The 18,465-nt window shown below is 45.4% G+C and overlaps 1 protein-coding gene across 3 annotated transcripts; it reads left to right on the forward strand.

The window, feature by feature from the left end:
• The first annotated feature begins 4,700 nt into the window (after positions 1–4,700).
• DDO (D-aspartate oxidase) lies at positions 4,701–14,950 on the forward strand. Of its 3 annotated transcripts, XM_088161910.1 has the most exons (6): positions 4,708–4,812; positions 7,144–7,249; positions 9,075–9,282; positions 9,478–9,586; positions 10,361–10,537; positions 13,054–14,950. In XM_088161910.1, the coding sequence occupies exons 3-6, from the start codon at positions 9,111–9,113 to the stop codon at positions 13,619–13,621; spliced, it is 1,026 nt and encodes a 341-aa protein (XP_088018036.1). In that variant the 5' UTR covers positions 4,708–4,812; positions 7,144–7,249; positions 9,075–9,110; the 3' UTR covers positions 13,622–14,950. The 3 variants fall into 3 exon arrangements, with proteins under 3 accessions (XP_088018037.1, XP_088018036.1, XP_014734766.2); XM_088161911.1 differs by lacking the exon at positions 10,361–10,537 and having other exon boundaries at positions 4,701–4,812; XM_014879280.2 differs by lacking the exon at positions 4,708–4,812 and having other exon boundaries at positions 7,125–7,249.
• The last annotated feature ends 3,515 nt before the right edge of the window (positions 14,951–18,465 follow it).

Here is an 18,465-nt window from a genome sequence, read left to right on the forward strand (position 1 = left end):
TTTTTTTCCCTGGAAATAAAATGTTTGTTGATTTACAGGTATACCTTTTGTGATTTTATGTATCAATAGCTTAGAGATTGCCTTAGGGTATCCTATTCTTTAATCTGAGGAAGGATATTAGTTTAAAAAAAAAAAAGGAAATAGCATGTATCTGTATGTCTCTAGCATTTCTATTTGCTTGGTTTTTTCCATATGGGCAAAAATACATTTAACACTAGTCATGCATGGTAAATGTAGTAAAATCAGAGTAAGTTGATTTCTTTCTCTTAAATATTCATAGATTTTTTTAAATCCTCTTGCAAAAGAGCACTGAGTTTGAGAACAAATGCTCCTGTTCCTATGGGGCATATTTTCATTTCAATGCTCATCAAAAGAATAAATTTTCATAGTTTCTTACATCAGTTCATAAGTCCTTTTATGTTTGTATTTGTTGTCCTTATCTTAGTGCAAATTTTTTGTGCTCACCAATGTCTCTGGAGTTACATAATGGTTTTATGAGATAATGAATTAGAATACTTATCTGTCTTAATTGATTGTCACTATTACATGATGGCAAATGTTTTTGTCTGAAATTTGATATCCAGTTTTATTAGACAGTCTTGCAATTTGTTAAGGACATACCTTTTTGAGTTAAATATAAGAGCAACTATTATTAGTTTAATGGTAACTAACGGAAAATAGTAAGTACATGTGTTTGATATTTCAAAATAATATTTTTAAGCCATACGAAAAGATGTATTTTCTACTTTAACAGCTTCATTCAATTTCTCTGTGCAAAATTCTACAATTTAAACAACTATGTAGAAGAAAAAAGCTATGCAAAACATGTGCAGTTATCATATGCAGGTGGTACCCTGAATGTCTGAACAAGGGGTGAAGCCTTGAAGGCTGAGGGCTTTTGCACAGTGGTTCTGTGGAAAGCCAAAATGGCCTGACATCCCAGCTCTGGGATGGAGTGAAGGACTTGTTGACATTCTCCTGTGTCTTCCACAGGTTTTTTTTACCAACCCCTTAGATGCAGTCACTTAGGAAGCCTCTGTAGCATTGAGCTCAGCAGTGTGCAAGGCCTCTGAGTGCCTTTTGGAAAGGCTTAGAAAAAGATGAGCTCACTTGTGCCATGGACTCTTGGTCCAGAAAGGCATTTGTGACTGCAAAAAGGAGGCTCTGGATTCATCCTGTGCCCTTTACAAACACCTGAAACATGTTTGTTTGAATCCTAGAACAGATTAATAGAGGAGAAATTAAACACAAGGACTAAATAGAAAATAGAAAATAGAACAATTCTATTACGGAAAATTCTAGTCAATACTGACAATTAGTTACCTTTCACAGGAAGAAAGACTAAAGCACTTCTGGTAGCCTAATAATTTTGTACAAGATTCTGTACTACATGTAGTGTGTCTTTTGGTTACATGGGGGAAGTATATACTCATAGGAAAGAGTTTGTTTACCCAGAATTTGTGGATTTAATACAATATATTTTAATGGGTTTTTTTAAATATGTATTTATTATCTGCAATTATGTGCAAGAACCAAGTCAGATGCACATTTTTTAATCTTTACACCTTTACCTAGTTTAATGAACTTCTATCACCAACTCTTCATTTGGTTCACACTCCTTTAAAGAGGCCTGGCTGGTGTTTTGGCATTTCATGGAGATCCTACAGTTTGGGATAGCAAATATCATGTGAGTGTCTTTTCCCTGTTTGTCTTTGCAGGTGTAAACCAAGACTTGGGTAATGTGTTAGGTGGTGACTATGACAAAATATGCATTAAAAATGTGACATGTTTTGTATTTCAGTTGCAGGAAAAATATGATTCTTTCTTGCCTTTGTTTGTATAAGCTGACTGGAGCAGTAGTCCCTCAGACATGTTCAGCAGTGACAAAAATAGCTGCAGATACTGAGGAATGGGTATGATTTACTAGAGAAGAGAGTAGGTGACCACAGGAATGACAGAACAATGTACTTGTAAGCACATGGTGTTCAGTGCATGTGAAGACTAACTATAGCTTCCTCGGGCAGGAACTGGAGTGGCTGACAGTGCAAGGAAAATAAGAACTGCAGCAATTCATAGCTCTATTGTTATTTGTCCCTTTAGAGTTTCTCGGGAACCTATTTATTCTTCACTTCCCTTAAATCTCTAATTAGTGCAAATGACTCAACTTTCCATGCATATTTTATTAATCTTGCATTTTCTGATCAAGTTATGCTCATATCTTTGCTTCATCATTTGTGTTCTGAAGGCTTAATATGTCCTTGCCAGGAGATTTACATTCATTTCTGAACCGGAGTGAGTGGTCCAAATAGTTGTTGCTAAAGCTGAGAAATTTGAATCAAGCCTGATAGACTGATTTCAAGAGCACTGAGCTCAAGCAAGCTGATAAAAATCAAGCCTAAGAAGTATATACTTCAAATGTGGAAATATCCTTTTTAGTATGACTGGTATATAAATAGTAATTGCAGATTCCAGTTTCTGGACAAAACAACTATTTAAAAAAGATTACTAACCTAGATTTATGAATAATTAGAAGTAATGGGGACTATCCCATTTAGTGACAAGCCCCCTCTTCTTTCTCTGCATTCCAGGCTAGCATACAAGCCATGGATACTACTTGGGTATTTGTTGCAGATAAGTAGGATCCAGCTATGGAATGCTCATAGGTATTTAGTTATTAACATTGCCTCATAATCTTCCATGTGGAGATAAACAGACTTGCACAGGAATAAGAACAAAACAGCATCAAGGGGTGATGCTTGTAAAGATTGTCTCCACAGTCTCACTACCAGTGATGAGACTGAAAAGTGGTTTTGACTGAGGTAATCAGGAACATAGTGAAACAACCAGTTATAAATGGGCTATCTCTCAGTAAATATTTTCATAAAGCTTTTCAATAGGAATGTCATCACTGCTGGCTTCTTCCTTGTAGAGAGATAATTCCCCCAGAAGTAAATAAATAACAGGGGACAACAGCAAAATGAGGCAGAGTTGAAACTCCTTGCTGAAACAGTAACTTGCCATGGACTGATGCTTGACTTGAACTGGATAAAGAAGTGGCAGATAAATGGTGCATGCCATTCATAAGATCTGAAATAGGTCAGCACTGCTCTGTTCAGAGAGGTCATTTCTGGTGCCCGTTGTTATGGCCCTGTTCAGGATAGCACACAAAGCAAAGGGAATGCTAAGGTAAAAGGAAACACTTCCTAAGCACTGCTCGAGCTGGGTTGGTGGTGTGCTGGGATGCCACTGCCAGTCATGGTTCAGGAAGAGCTCCAAGTACAATCAGGGCTGTGTTTGTTCTGTGCCAGAAGGCTGGAAGTCTCTTCCCAAATGCACAAATCATGACTTGCACTTTACCAAATACCATGTGTTTGTTCACCTCTGCAAAATACTTTAGTCCATAGAAGATTCTTTTCAATGACATTATTATTAGACTTGGTATCCCAAACCAGCTTGAATTTCCTGCATCTTATTCTCATTTAAAAACACACTGGGAATTTCTTGAAACATTCAGACTTGCACAAACATCTGTCACAGAACATTTTGATCCAAATCATTCAAATTTTACAAAGTTCTAAGCAATAAGCAGTAGAATCTCAGGAGGAGAAGTGGCAGGCAGTTTTTATCTTAGCTGGAACAGCAACCTCCGTTTATATTTGTAGATTTCCGTATGTGAAAGAATCCTCTTCAAACCTATTGCAGATACTCTGCAATGACTTAGAATAGTGTTAATTTTACAATACAGCAAACCCATCAAAAATTTAATTTCTAAGCAAGCAAACCTCTGTTCCTCTGCTGCCTTCCCTGTCTTAATCCCCTATTTCAGAACACTCAGAAAAATCAAGCCATACTATAATTCGGGAGAATTATGCCTGGTTCCTGTAATTGTTGAAGGGAAAATCCTTTAAAAAAATATGTATCTTACAGATCAGTGATGTGTAATGTTCATTAGCTTCAGGCTTTAAGAGCACAGCTAGATGGGGAGGCGTGTATGTGCACGCTGTTGCTGCTCGTACAGATACCCTTCGGATGGCTGCTGCTCTGAATTCAAATGGCTACAGAGAAAAGGCACCTGCTTGGAAGATCCGTCTCAAGTGCCGTCCAACAGGGCTGGAGGGGAGGGGTCGGCAAACAGTGTTCTGCTAGGAGTGTCAGGGACGAATGCTCAGGCTGTCAAATATTAGCCAAAATGTCCTGCCAACGGCTAATGCCCTGGAGGCAATAAACCCGGGTATACGGCATGCAACTTCATCCTCGAGCTCCTGCAGAGAGGTTTGTTTTTGACAAACCCGTGTTTTCCTGCTGAAAGCAGCCCTGCCTGGCGGCGCTCGTTAGGGATTTGCGGTCTGGCAGGAACCCGCTCGTTCCTCAGCGACCTGTGATGGCTGGAGTTCCCCTCCTGGCCGCGCTCGCCATTGCTCAAGGGCTGTGGCGATCCTCAGGCAGCTCCAGCAACACGCAGAACATGACCGCCTGTGAGGGAGGGAAAACGACAATGTCCTCCCTGCAGCACAGCGGGTCCCGCTGGGCCCCCCAGGGAGGGAATATCAGGGGGAAAAGTTCTGGCAGGCAGCGGAGGGCCCGGCCCCGGCAGAGGCCGCCGGGCGCTCCGGGAGCGCTGCCAGCGCCGGAGGCGGCCCGAGCCCGGGCCTGGGCACAAACAGCTCCTTCATCCAGCGGGGCGCGGAGCCGGGCCCCGGGAGCGCTCCGGGACAGGGGGCAGCGGCCCCCGCGCTGCCCCGGCACGGCCCTCCGGCCGCTTCCCGGGACGCTGGCTCTTCCAGGCGGGACCGGGGGCCTCCTCCTCAACAGGTATCGCCTGCTCTCCCCGCTTGGGTTGTTCCCAGACCGTGCTTCTAGGTGAAGAAGTAAATGTTGCATGCCGGAGCTCTTAGGCTGCCGAGGGCCGGGCAAGAGCCCGCAGTGGCTCCGTGGGGAATTCCCGTGGGCAGATCCCATCTCCCGGGGCCGGGGCAGGGAGGGCTCAGCCCACGCACCGGGGCGGGAGGGGTGAACCGCATGGTTTGGCTGGGGGGGGAAGTCCTGGGATCGCAGCTGCTCCCTGTTCCCCCTCGTCCCGCCCGGCCCTGCGGGGAGCGAGGGTCGCAGAGAGGATTGCTGTCCTCTCCCGTTTGGGAGGACAGCCAGAGCATCGCTCGGTGTGTAGGTGCTCTTGGTGAAGGCAAGGTGGCTGATGTAGGGATATACCTACCATCCCTTCGAAGATGTGCCACATGCTTGCAAACAATCCACCTGAAGGAGGAACTGGGGCCTCCTGGTAGCCCCGGCCTCCCCCTGACAGTGGCTTTCTGTGGTCGCCTGTGAATTTTGCTTTCTGGCTGCGGTGCTGTGTGTGCAGGAAGGCTGAGGGGATCCCAAGGAGCCCCCAGAGACCTTTGTTTGGTTAAGAAAGATAATCCTCGCCTTTCTCCGGCAGCGCTTCATAAATGTACATCTCACAGGGCAGCCCAAAGAACAGAAAGGGGACCTGGCCAGAGTCAAAAGGCCAAAATCAGGAGCTCCTCCGCAGCAAACACCCAAGAATGGATCAGTCTTTGCCCACAGAAACCCCTCTCTGGGGTCATGTGAAGGGAAGTAACACCAAGGGTGCTTGTAAACTGGGGAAGTGATAAAACAAAAGTGATGAAGGGAAAAAGTGTTCCATGGCATGCACTGACAGGGACAGTGGGTACAGCTGCCCTGGTGGATGAGGAGCTCCTCCAGCAGCTCAGAGGCTTGAGCCTTTGCTCCCCAGTACCACGGGCTTCACAAAAAAGTGTTTCAGCACTTAGGATGAAAGTCAGTTAGAAAAAAACAAACAATAAACCAAGGTTTTCAAATAAAACAGGTTTTGTTCTTTCCGTAGTTACTTCCTGTTCTGACTTTTCTGGTCAACAGTTCAGCTGGGCTTTTTCCACTGTTTATTTGGGTGTGTAAATATGCTTATTTTGGTAGGCCAGCCGGGTTGCAACACAAGCTGAGAGCGCCCAGCCTGCTGTGACCGGGGGCTGCAGCTGCAGCTGGCAGTGGATGCACACGTTCCTCTGTGTGTGTGTGTGTGTTTGTGTATGCATGCTGGGGAACTATGTGTTTATCCATATTGGTCATGTTACCCACTGCCAGAATGATGTTAGAGATGAAAGTTAGTGGCACTTAGTGGTGGCATACAGCTATTTGAGGCAAGAAAGAATAAAGACCCCCTTGTGTCACACAAGGCTGACGTTGTCTCCTCAGCTGCAGGTGTTGAGAGGTGAAGTCACGTCACAAAATATCTCAGTATTTTTAAAACTAGTTCATTCTGGCCTGAGAGAAGCAGGGACATGAAACCCACATCAGGCAACTGGTGTCCTCACTGTTGGGGAATTACAGCTCCAGGCGACTCTCTCTGGCTTATGTCCTGTTCTTCGTACACTATGAAGGGACAGAGGGCTAAACAGTACCTGACACCATTTGCCTCCCTCCCCAACAGCTCCTGCAACTGATCTGCCTTTTAGATGCTGATTTGTGCAAAATGCTCAGGCCTGTCTGAGGGGATGAGAAGTGTCACCCCTTCTGGGACACTGCCAGCTGGGCTGCCACGTCAACTAAAAATAGTTTCTCCTCCTCTGCCCCTCACCCAGTAAGATGCAGGCTGTGCTGCCAGTGCAGAGCCATAGGCGGCCTTGCACTCAAAGCAGGGTCAGTGGCTCTGCAAAGCCCAAGCTGCGCTTGCTCATACAAGCTGTGTGTAGCCTCTGCTTTGCACCCAGTTAGTTTTTGGCATGAAGGCTTGTTGTTCTGGACTGCAGCAGTAGGTGCAGGAAAAAATGTTGCATTGAACAGGTGCCTGTCGTGGCCTTCTGAGCTGCTCCCACAGGCTCCAGCACTGTCAGCAGCCCCTTCCTGCCCTCACTGGATTTTGCAGCATAGGGATCAGTTGATATCATACTGGCTCATCTGCAAAAATCCCATCTGAACTGGGTAGGCTTGTGAAACCTGAATCTCACCAAGCCACAGCTCCCCTTTCTTCCCTGGGGACAGGGAGATCAGTCAGGAAATTCAATCTACACCATGGTCCAAGGGCTTCAGCGAAGGAGAGTTGTGAGGGACAACTGAAAGCACATCTCAGGCAAGTGGATAATGTACCCGTTGCATATGTTCCAGGACAGCTGACAAAGCAGGGCTGTGCTTGTCCATGGACTGCTGGGAGGCTCCCTGGGCACTCTGAAGTCACACACCGTTTCCACATCTGCCAGTTCTGAGTGAGAAGGTTTGTTCATAAAGATGTGTTTAGATATTTTTCTCAGAACCAGTTTTCCTAAGTAATTCCCAGCCCCCCAGTTTCTTGTTGCTAATATTCTTCCTTACTTTTCCTTTCCCATTCCCCCAGCATTTTTCCAGACTGGGCTTCCAGGTGTCAGCCATGCAGGCCAGCAGTTCTGGTCCAGGGTCCATTTCTCCCCCCTGTATTGTGTCCACTTTCTCTGCTTTGCAGGCACTTCTGTAGTCAGCTTGTGAAAAAAGATGTGATAATTAACAGAAAGAAACTTAAGCATTGCCCTGAGAGGAAGAAGACGAGTTGTAACAACCCTTAGCAGTGATGCAGAAGGAATGCAATGACAGGCAACAGTGCCTGCTGCTCTTTCCCTTCTTACATAGCACAGACATCAAATTTTAAGTAGTAAAACCTCAGGGGTAAGTGAGAAGCTGTGTGAACAGTTATGAGCAAGGATCTCATAAATAAACCTGACCTATCATAATTCCACATGGTCTGTCTTGCCTAAATTTACATCAAAGATGCCAAAAGCCACAGGAAGATGGTAAATCAGCCTGTCATTGTAAGTGCAGGCACTGGTTTCCAGTAAAAGTTCTCAGAAAGCAATTAGTGAGGCTGGATTTCTACAGTCACTGATAAGCAAGCCTCATAGGAGAAACCAGAACCGTCAGGGCACAAAACTGAAGGTCTATCTCACTCAGCATCCTCTCTCAGAGTGAATATTTTAGCTATTCCAGGAAAAAATTAGTCATAGGCATAAGGGATCTTCCCCCTACATCCCTGGTCAGATTTTGGCCTATAGTTACCTATTGAAAGGGTGCCTGACCCAGCAGGAGCACCCCTACTCACCTGGTTCAAAGCTGCTAAAGGATTTATCGCCTCTGAGGTTGCCCAGTCTCTCTCTTCTGGGCCTATTTAGTCCTAACTTTGGGGAGTTTGCAGGGTGCACGGAGCTGCATGGTTCAGTTCTGCTTGGTGCCTTCACCAGTGTGAGACCTGAGCTGGCCATGGCCAGGAACACGGGCTGGCACCTGACTGGGATGGGCAACTAGGTGACTGTGAACCAAGAACTTGTGCCACTTCCCAGGACCAGTGCCAGCTCCAAAAACTTGTCCAGGACAGGAGAAAATAGAGACACTGAGTTTCCTGGAGTAGCAATCAGCAGATGAGGAGTGGAGTGGAGCTGTTCCAGGACATGAAGCAAGTTATAAAGTAAGGCAGAGAGAGGCAAAAATACAGGCCCTTGGAGCAGCAAGACTGGCTGGCATGCGGGGACCACCATGTGCTGCTGAGAGAGCACAGCAGCCTTGGATGCACATGAATCTTGGGTGCACTACCCCAAGGTAGTGGGTCATGCAGGCAGGTACAAAGACCAAGAATGGATTGGAGGCCTCCAGTGTGATTTGCTTCTTCTGCCCAGACAGTGACAGCCCTCACTGCTGGAGATCCTAATATTCAAGTAATCTTTTTGCTTAAAAAGCTTTAAAAGACAGTTTCTCCAGAGCTCTGTGCCTTTTGTGCCTGACACAATAGAAAACTTGATGGGTGCCTCACTCCCTCAGGTTTTATTGAGGAAACCTTGTGCAGATCACTCTGTTGTGCTGAGGATGAGGTAGTGGCTGCTAAAAGACTTTTCAAAACTTTTTTGTCATATCAAAGGCTGATTTTTTTTAATCCTCACCACAGTCCTGTTTGAGTGTGGCATTTAACCTTCAATTAGTTGTTGGGGAGGGATTATGTTACATCTCGTGTGGGTATTTCATAGCCTGATACTTGCCCCGGATGCTAGTGACCTGTGATATGTTGTTTCCAAATGCAGGTAGGAACCTGTCTCCTCTGGCTCTGCATCCTGGAGATGGCCTCACCCAAGGTTGCAGTGGTGGGCGCGGGAGTCATTGGCCTGTCCACAGCACTGTGCATCACAGAGACTTGTCCCAGCTGCTCTGTGACAGTCCTTTCAGACCAGTTCAGCCCCAACACAACGAGTGATGTGGCAGCTGGGATGCTCATCCCTCACACCTACCCAGGTTCGTTTAAGTCAGGGCAGCACTGCCCATGGCACCTCATGCAGCTGTGTCCACGTGTGCAGCAGTGCATAGAGGATCAGGAAGAAAATTGTCTTGACCTGTGTTTGCTGTCTGTCCCAAATCCTTGACACTCATTTGTATGCTTCTCTTCTTTGCATTATTCCTCTCTGCATGTTTGGTTTTGTTCACATGCAGACACCCCGATCCACAGGCAGAAGCAGTGGTTCAAAGAGACCTTCACTTACCTTTTTGCCATCAGCAACTCAGCCGAGGCATCAGAAGCTGGCATTCACCTGGTCTCTGGGTAAGAACAGCCCCGAGACAGCCTTTGGTACATTTGTGCTGTGTTCTGGAGCAGGCAGACAGATATTCAGAGGTATTTCCTTCAAATAATAGCTTTGATGTCCATATTTCCAAGACACTGCATTGTAGCTGCTCACATACGGTGTATTTTTAGGCAAAGTTCAGGAACAAGCGTGCACAGAAAACCCTCTCAAGTCTGACCAGCACCAAAAATCTTTTAATAACCAGTGTTTTCCAGACTGTCACCCACTAGTTGTTTGTAGCAGGGATCATCTCCATAGGAATGAGTCTGCAAGATCCTCCAGCTTCAGCAACTAGGTACAGGGATTCAACTGGGGGGTGTTTTATGCTGCCTATTATGTACTCAGAAATTTGCCTCTTGGGAGAATTGAGACTGAGCACTCTGTAGCTTTATGGATACTGAAGGAATGGTGAACAGGTGTGCAAGTGGCCCCACCAGGTCCAGCCAGGTGTCTTCAGTTGTGCTGGGAACACTGTATGAGGACACTCTGTACATACACTATCACTGGACGAGCTCTCTACAGTTTATTTACCCTGGTGTGCCACCCTCAAGCTCAGCTGTGCTGACTCTCTGCTTGTTTGCCCAGGCAGGTATTGCAGGAGCAGGCAGCAATGTTTCTGTTAACGTTGCAGAGCTGCACTGATGTGGAGAAAGAGGTTTCTGAGGTCCTGGGTTTGTACTAAGATTGTCAGGACACATAACATGGCAGAGCAATAGCAGTTAAGTTTTCCAGGTTTTTCTCTGTCTTTTTAGTTGGCAGGTCTTCAAAAGCCCTCCCAAGGAAGAGTTACCTTTCTGGTCAGACATTGTGCTGGGATTTCGACCAATGTCTGAAGCAGAACTCCAAAAGTTCCCACAGCACCGATTTGGTCAGGCCTTTACAACCCTGAAATGTGACTGCCCACCCTACTTGCTGTGGCTGGAGAAAAGGTAGGTTTTGCTGCAGGCTGGGCATGCAGAGGGAAACTCTGGCAGAGAGACTGGAGGCAAGACAGGGTGTCCTTGAGAGCCTTAAATTTGAACAAAACTGGGAAAAGGCAGTTTCTCATTGCGGAAAATGCAACAAGCTCTTGCTTGGGGAGAAGCAGAGGAAATAAATACCCAAATTTTCTAAAGTGTGAAAGGCCCCATTTATGCAATGTCCACTTTCTCCCAGTGTGTCTGTACAGTGGGGTTTGGAGTGTGATCTGGGCATAGGGCCAACATAGCCACAGGGGCCATACTTAGCCAGACAGACCTTGAAGGCACCTGACAGAAACCTGACATGTCCTGAGAAAACATTTGGCAGCTCCACACTTGCCAAACTTCCCAAATAATATCCCTTTGTTTTTGAAGACACATCCAGCCCCTGAGAGAATAAGCATGTCTAGGAAGGTGTCTTATTGTGAAGACTTTGCGCTTATGAAGTAGCTGAACTCAAATTTGTTCAACAATTGGAGTAATTTCTTAATCATTTAGGTGAAAAAAACCCCAAAATGTTAAACAGCATAATCTTGTAACAAATTTTTTGAAAATGTTTGCCTGCATAAGATGGGTGAATGGCTGATGCACCCACTCTGAGGAGTCGTGGCTTCTGAGTTCATGCTTGGATTGACATCTAAGTTAGAAAATCTGCCAATTTCCAAATTTTTAAGCTTCCCCCAATACGTCCATTTTAGAGAACCATAAGAGAGATAGGATCCAGATCTAACAGGGCTTTGACACCCTGGGACATACTGGGATAAGTATTTAATCCAAATAAATACCTCTAAAGTGAGCAATGGCTGTATCTGCTTGAGAGAAAGAGACAGGCTGAAAGCTGATTTGGAGTTAAGTAAAAAGATGTGTACTGACACCAAGGTACAAATTGCCAGCTCAGCTGGTTACTTGGATGCCTTTCATCACACTGCAAAATGTGAAAAAGCATTTCTTGTTGTAGCAGCCAGGCACTGGGAGTTCTCCTGTGGCACCAGTGCCATGTGAGGTCTGTGCCATCTACTTGGTACACATGATCTGTCATGTTTCATTACCTTACCGAAGCAAATTTCTGCTGCAGAACAGCTAAGTTGTACAACACATTTAGTATCTGCCATGTGATTTCTGCTCCGTCCTCATTCCTGCTGTAGTCTTTTTATTTCTCTAAGGATGTTGTCTAATGAGATGATCAAGCTCTTTTTTTTTCTCTTCTCCCTGGTGATGAGAAATGAGAGAATATTAAACATGTAACTAATTCTCAAACCCCCAGTGACCTGAGCAGTATTTATAGACCATTCTCCTGGCAATCCACAAGGAAAATTGTTGTTGTGCCCACCTTGCTTGGCCAAAAATAAATTTCAGGAATTTTTTCCTGCTTACTTGCCCAAATTCAGGAGTTCTCAGCAGGTTTTTTCGTTGGTGTATTTTTTATGGCATGGTGACAGAGTCCCAGTTACAACTCCTAGGAGCTCTCCCTGCAAGGTGCCCAGCCACAGCTGCTGCATGACATCCTCCCTGTTCTTCCCAGACAGCTTCAGTGTCCTGCTACATCAGGCCCCAGAGCATCAACTCTGCCCTGGATTCTTGGCTCACTCACTGCTTTATGGGAAACCACTACCTTTACAGTGGGGTTGATGACTTTGCCAGCTGCTAGAATGTTGCAGAGGATGGGGTTTTCCACTTAGTGGATCACAGACCTTGCTTCTGCTAAAACCCCCAGCAAAACCCCCAGCAACAGGATCCAGCTGACAGCATGCAGTGACTCCATCTCATACCAGTGATTTTCCACTGGGAGGGGCTTCAAAATTCAGGCAAGTTCAGGGGAGGATTTGGCTTGAAATTGAGCTCAAAAATGAATCTCAAGAAGAGGTGCCTTTCACTGAAGAGCATACATGCATGTATAGTGCTCTGAGCTGTTCTGGGTGACTCCTGGCTGCTGCTCCAGAAAGTTTTGAGCACCCTGGGGGGTTCCATGCCACATCTGCCCAGCCTTAGTGCAGATCTTAGGGCTTGGCACGTGGTACTAGATGGCTACATAGCTCAGGAGGTGAGTTGGGAATAAATACAACAGCTTATAACAGACACTAAAAGGGGTGTAGTACAATAGCTCTGCCACTAGCATGAGCGAGTTGGTAAATAAATCTGTTGTTTCTCAGTTTACTTGGGCTGTTAAAGCTTGGTACTGTTACAGAAATTAATCAAGACCACGAGGACCTAATTGTTTGCCTAGGGTCTGATGCCAGACCCTTCTCTAAAACTGCTCAACTTGCTGTACTTTTTCCAGACTGACCGGGCTAAATACCTTTGATCAAATCAGACAAATCACAAACAGAATATCCATAGCATTTTCTTTGCTTTTTGTCAAATCTATTGTTTGGTTTTAATCAGTATGTAAAGGCAAAGGCAATCTATCTCATTTACTTAATGTTCATAATAATTACATAAGGGTTCAGGGGTTTCTTTTCTCCCTCACTTCTGGAGTCTTTTTGCAGGTTGAAAGCAACTGGCACGCAGATGTACACCAGGAAAGTGGCAGACTTGTGGGAGCTGCACGGTGAATATGACATTGTTGTCAACTGTGCAGGCATGGGAGCCCAGCAGCTGGCGGGAGACAAGCAGCTCTTCCCTGTCAAGGGACAAGTACTCAAGGTTCACGCTCCTTGGGTGAAATTATTCATCCGGGATGGAGATGGCTTAACTTATATCTACCCAGGGATACACAGGGTGACCCTGGGGGGAATCAGGGAAAAGGGGAGCTGGAGTCTCTCCCCTGACGCTGGCACTACTAGAGACATCTTTGACAGATGCTGCTCCCTTGAGCCCTCACTGCAGGGAGCTCAGGATATTGAGGTGAAGGTGGGCCTGAGGCCTTCCAGGCTGTGTGTGAGAGTGCAGAGAGAGGTTTTGAGCCAAGGAGGACTTAAGCTCCCAGTGGTCCACAACTATGGGCATGGAGCAGGTGGCTTTTCAGTGCACAGAGGCACAGCCAACGAGGCTGCTCACCTGGTGGGAGAGTGTATTTCTGCTCTGCAAGGCTCCTCATCAAGGGCCAAGCTTTGAATCCCAGAGGTTCCTTTTCCATTTACAGCTAGTGTTGCATCTCCCAGTAGCAGCTTGGACTTTTAGTCTGTTGCTCTATAGAAGGGAACTACGTCAGCAGTTTATTCCAGTGCAGATACTTAGTAGTATCTTCTAGCACCTTGGAAAAGCATGATGTGTTGGTCCAAGTATTAGTCCAGCTGATCATCTCCTCCATCTGCCCTGGGCATTTGTCCTAGCTCGTGTGAAGAAGACAAGATATACATAAATACTCTTCACATAACAGTGATCAGATTGCTGCAGTATAATACAAATAACATCAATTCAGCATTTCTGCATCTGCATCTAAAGGGTGTCAGATGCAGTAGGCTCAGATTCAGTAAAAATAAGTTGTCTCCTCTTGGACCAAATCTAATCTAGAGTTGCCCTTGTTTCTGCCACCTTGCTAACAAATTTTATCATTGTCTATATGATTTACAAGGAAAAGAAAACCCCATGCAGTGCTGCATTACAGTGCTCCAGGTCAGCTCGTACAGAAAGCAGTGTTAGGTCACTGTCATACACAGTGACCAGGCAAGTGTAATTTTAACAGCAGGTCTGTGATACCCATCACTGCATTTGCTCATATTGCACCTCAGGGAACTTAAAGTTTCTTGCCCCACATGAGCTGCAGTTTTGTGCATATATTCTTACACTAGTTTGCAAATCTGTTTTTTTCCTGCAAGGCCCTCAGATTTTGCTCTCAGACACCAATGATTTTCCCCCAGCCCCTCCTCTCCTCCTCTACACAGCAACATCGGTATGGCCTTTGTTCTATTGAAGAAGACTTTTCAGAGTGGGCTTTGAAATGCAATATCCCTTTTCTACTTCACAACAACACTGTCTGCTTTCCTTGCAACAGCTGATATGAATAATTGGGAGACAAACCAACAAGGATTCTAACACTAGCATCAATTTCCTAGAAGAGCCATTTAAGACTAGATAAACACTCTAAAGAAAAATTTGTCTGTAAGCAAGCTCCTCTGCTGTAAGAAAGCTGAGTCACCAGAGCCCAGATCCTCTCACTACATGGCAGAGGCTCTGTTGGGCTTTACACTCCCCTCAGCAATTCAAGCCCTATGATGTGTCTGAAGATAATCGCTCCCCAAAACTGGATCTTACCATCAAAGTACAGGTCTGACTCTTAGTGATCAAATGCCTCATTAAATCTTTAATGGCTCACTTGAGAGTGTTATCATCCATTTTTGTCTACTTTTCTTTTGTCCATAGAATTACAAAACCATTCAAAAACCTTCAATAATTCCAGTGATTAAAATTAACTGATGAATAAAGTTCTAATAATGGAGCAAAGGTGACTTCTGTAGTGTTTTCTTTCATAAGCAAGGGATTTTCTTTCATTTGGGATGGCCTGACAGGGCCAAGAAAGGCCACATTCAGCCATGGCTGCCAACTCCTGCTGTTCTCAGGGGGAATGAGGACAGTTATCATTTGCAAGGGACAGCTGTCAGAAGAAACATCACCAAATTAAATTATGGGTCAATAAGCGCCTGGGACCAGCCTAAGCCAGCCCTGCCTTCAGCGGCCTCATCCTCCTTTTCTCAGCTCTGAAAGCTAATTTTGCACTCTCCCCTTGTCCCGTTTCCCCCCACCCCCATTTGTCCTTTCCAGTGCTATGAGAGGGCAGGGCTGCTGCTTTTGGCAGCAGTGTTGGCATAGGGCTTGTCAAACTGCAGCTTTGTCATCAGCTAACACAGAACATAAAAATACATGGAAAAAGAATATAAGAATGGGCTTTTTTTTCCTTAATCTTTATTTTAAGCTATAAAATGGCAGGCAGCGTAACTTATCCTGGAGCAAGAAATGCTACTAATGCTAAAAGGGTGATGATAGCCCCATAAGAAAGTAAAGCTGTGCTTGTGTACTTCTCTGCAGGGTGATGGGGTTTCTTCTAATCTACTTCTAAAATTGTCTGGTTGATACAGTGTCAGAATAGGTTTGGCTGCAAAGCTTAACCATCTGGTGTCCTAGCTCTGTTCATGGCCAGCAGGGGGAACAGCCACTTCTGGCCTAGGGTCCTCCTCATCTGAAGGGTAGCTTAGTGTTTCAGATGATTAATCTTTCACATAGTTGTTACCTTGCTTCTAAAACCATTTATAGTGCTTCTGTACTCCCCAACATCCTGTGAAAACAGGTTCTGTAAAGGGAGAAACTTCTCTGTCCAGGAGCAGAGCTTGTTGCCTTCATCTTTGTCTTGAACCTGAAAACATCATCTGATCACCCTTTCTCATGTTATGAGAGGTAGTTTGAGTTTATTTGAGCCATTTGAGTTTACAGACTCCACCATACTCTCTCTCGGACTCTTCTTTCCCATCTTGAAGTATCTTGGTTTGCATTGTTATGCAAATATGCATAATTGCCTCACTTTCACAAACCCTGATCCTCATAGGGACATACCTGTTGGAGAAGACAGCACAGTAAAGCATAAGCAATCCAGGAGGTTCCTTCTCCCTGACAGAGCAGCCAACAAGGCAAGGTGCTATGCTGGATCCTGTTCTTACCAACAAGGAGGGGCTATGTCCCAAGACATTTCTCACGGGTCAGTATTGGGGCTGGTGCTGTTTAAAATCTTTGTCAGTGACACAGACAGTGGGACTGAGTGCACCCTCAGCAAGTTTGCTGACACCAAGGGAGGGAAGAGATGTCATCCAGAGGAGCCCTCATGGGTTTGAGAGGTGGTACTGTGTACACCTCATGAAACTCAACAAGGCCAAGAGCAAAGCCCTGCACCCCTGGGTTGGGGCAATCCCAAACACAAATACAGGCTGGATGGAAAATGGATCGAGAGCAGCCCTGAGGAGAAGGACCTGGGGGTGTTGGTTGAGGAGAAGCTCAGCATGGCCTGGCACTGTGCACTCACAGCCCAGAAAGCAAACTCTGTCCTGGCTTCATCCAGAGCAATGTGGCCAGGAAGGTGATTCTGCCCTTCTGCTCTGCTCTTGTGAGACCTCACTTGGAATCCTGCATTAATGGTTCCTAGGTGACAGATGTTGTTAAAGGCTTTCCAGAAGCTGAGCAGATCATAGCGAGTGGATTGCTCTCATCTGCAGCTTCACAGTTTCCTCTGAAGCTGTCAGAGGATGGTGGAGCACAGCTTCATAGGTTCTCACTGCAAAGCTCTGCCAATTCTCCCCTCTGAGTCTGTGTCTCTCCTTGCAACTATTCTGTTACTATGGCTTTTGCTGTTTGCCTGCCACAGGTGTCAGATTTAATGGCTTGCATTTCTCTAGATCCCTCACAGCACTTAAAAGAAACAGCATCACTTGCCATCTTTTATCTTCGGCTGTATTTAGTAAAAGCTAATACACTGACTCTTATAGTACAACAATTTCCATTGGCATTCCTTAAAAACCTGCGAGTAACATCTGCTTTTCATGAATTTGTTACTATCCCTTGCATTTGTTTGTTCTAAAGCCTCATCTATGACCCTTCAATCTCAGGCAGCTTTCCTACATTATCCCTTTAACAAATGGTTCTGCCATGGGAATTTCACTAAGCTTTTCTGTGCTGAATGCAGACACAAGCAATCTGTTTAGCTGTTGTGTTAGGACAACTCCTTTGCCACCCTGATCATCTGCTGACTGCACACCCTGGTCACCTGCAGAACCCTCCATCAGGCTCCCTGCTCCTGCTAGGACAGAGGAGGCTTTTTATCTAGCAGCAAGTTTCCTCAAAATATATTTTTAGTCTTCCTTTCTGTTTCTGCTTTTAATTTGACAGAGTTCATGTTCTTTTCCTAATTTGGAGGGAATCCATTTTAGTTCTTTCCCATGTAATTTTTATCACGCTATTACAATGACCCAGTAATTATCTTCCTTCTGGAATATGTCTGATATTTCAGACATGTGGTCAAAATGGCACCTTTAAACAACTGTCATCATGATTCTCTGCTCCTCTCTTCCTCATCACTTTCTCAGCTTCTAGCTTGAAATTCTTTTTAAAATCTTACTTCTTCTCACAGAGGTTTTCTCCCTGGTTAAAGCCATACCACACAAAGATTGAGCATTCTATTCAGAAACTTCATTTTTCTGTTCCAAAAGCTTTCAATTTTCCTAGAATGTGCCCTAATATTTTGGGAATAACTGAACATCCTTCCATTACACTTCCCTAGGCACGGAAAATTTAAATAAACTAAAATACATCCTAGATACATAGTGATGCTGCCCTGTGCCAACTGTACATATGCCCACAAAAGAGAGTCACACTATTTCAGTGCCTTCAGGCCAGCTCACTGACACCGGCTGCTTTCAGGCAGTTTAAGCTTGTTGAGATAAGTCCTGCCTTGCTTCAGCTGCCTAGCCCAGGTGTCAGTCCCTAGCAATATCTCATCAGCCGTCCCTGAGTTTCTGCTCCTCACCCAAGACTCGTGACAGGAGCTGAAGCAAAGCTGTGGCCTCTGTTACCTTTCCAGCTTCAGCTGAAGCTGAGCCGGCAGCTGAGGAATTTTCAAAATTCCATTTTGATCTTAAATCTGTCTGTGCTGCTGCATCAGCTCTGTAGTTTTCATCTGGAATCACAGAACAAGTGTCAGAGAAACACTCGCACGTGGGAGAGGATTAACAGTGGAAGGTTCACTAAACCTCCCAGACCTCCCCGTGCTGATTGAAGGTGTCCTGAAAGAAAGACTTAGCTGTCACCTGAGCAAAGCATTTTATCCCTGTGCTGTTCCTTAAGCCCATGAGTGTCTGGACATAAGTTACCCAAACTGTGCTCGAGTATTTCCTTCTTATCCACACTTTCTGATCTACATTGAAGAGGCACCCCTGGCAGATGGTAACCAATCTGTCACACTCACATGGAACTTCAAA

Source organism: Sturnus vulgaris, chromosome 3 (assembly GCF_052056855.1).
Source record: "Sturnus vulgaris isolate bStuVul1 chromosome 3, bStuVul1.hap1, whole genome shotgun sequence".
NCBI classification, from domain to species: domain Eukaryota; kingdom Metazoa; phylum Chordata; class Aves; order Passeriformes; family Sturnidae; genus Sturnus; species Sturnus vulgaris.

Excerpts from the sequence above, each read along its gene's own strand:
- DDO (XM_088161910.1), top strand. The coding sequence starts at position 9,111 with ATGGCCTCACCCAAGGTTGCAGTGGTGGGCGCGGGAGTCATTGGCCTG. Across the intron at positions 9,283-9,477 it reads CATCCCTCACACCTACCCAG|ACACCCCGATCCACAGGCAG; the intron begins GTTCGTTTAAGT and ends GTTCACATGCAG. Across the intron at positions 10,538-13,053 it reads TTGCTGTGGCTGGAGAAAAG|GTTGAAAGCAACTGGCACGC; the intron begins GTAGGTTTTGCT and ends GTCTTTTTGCAG.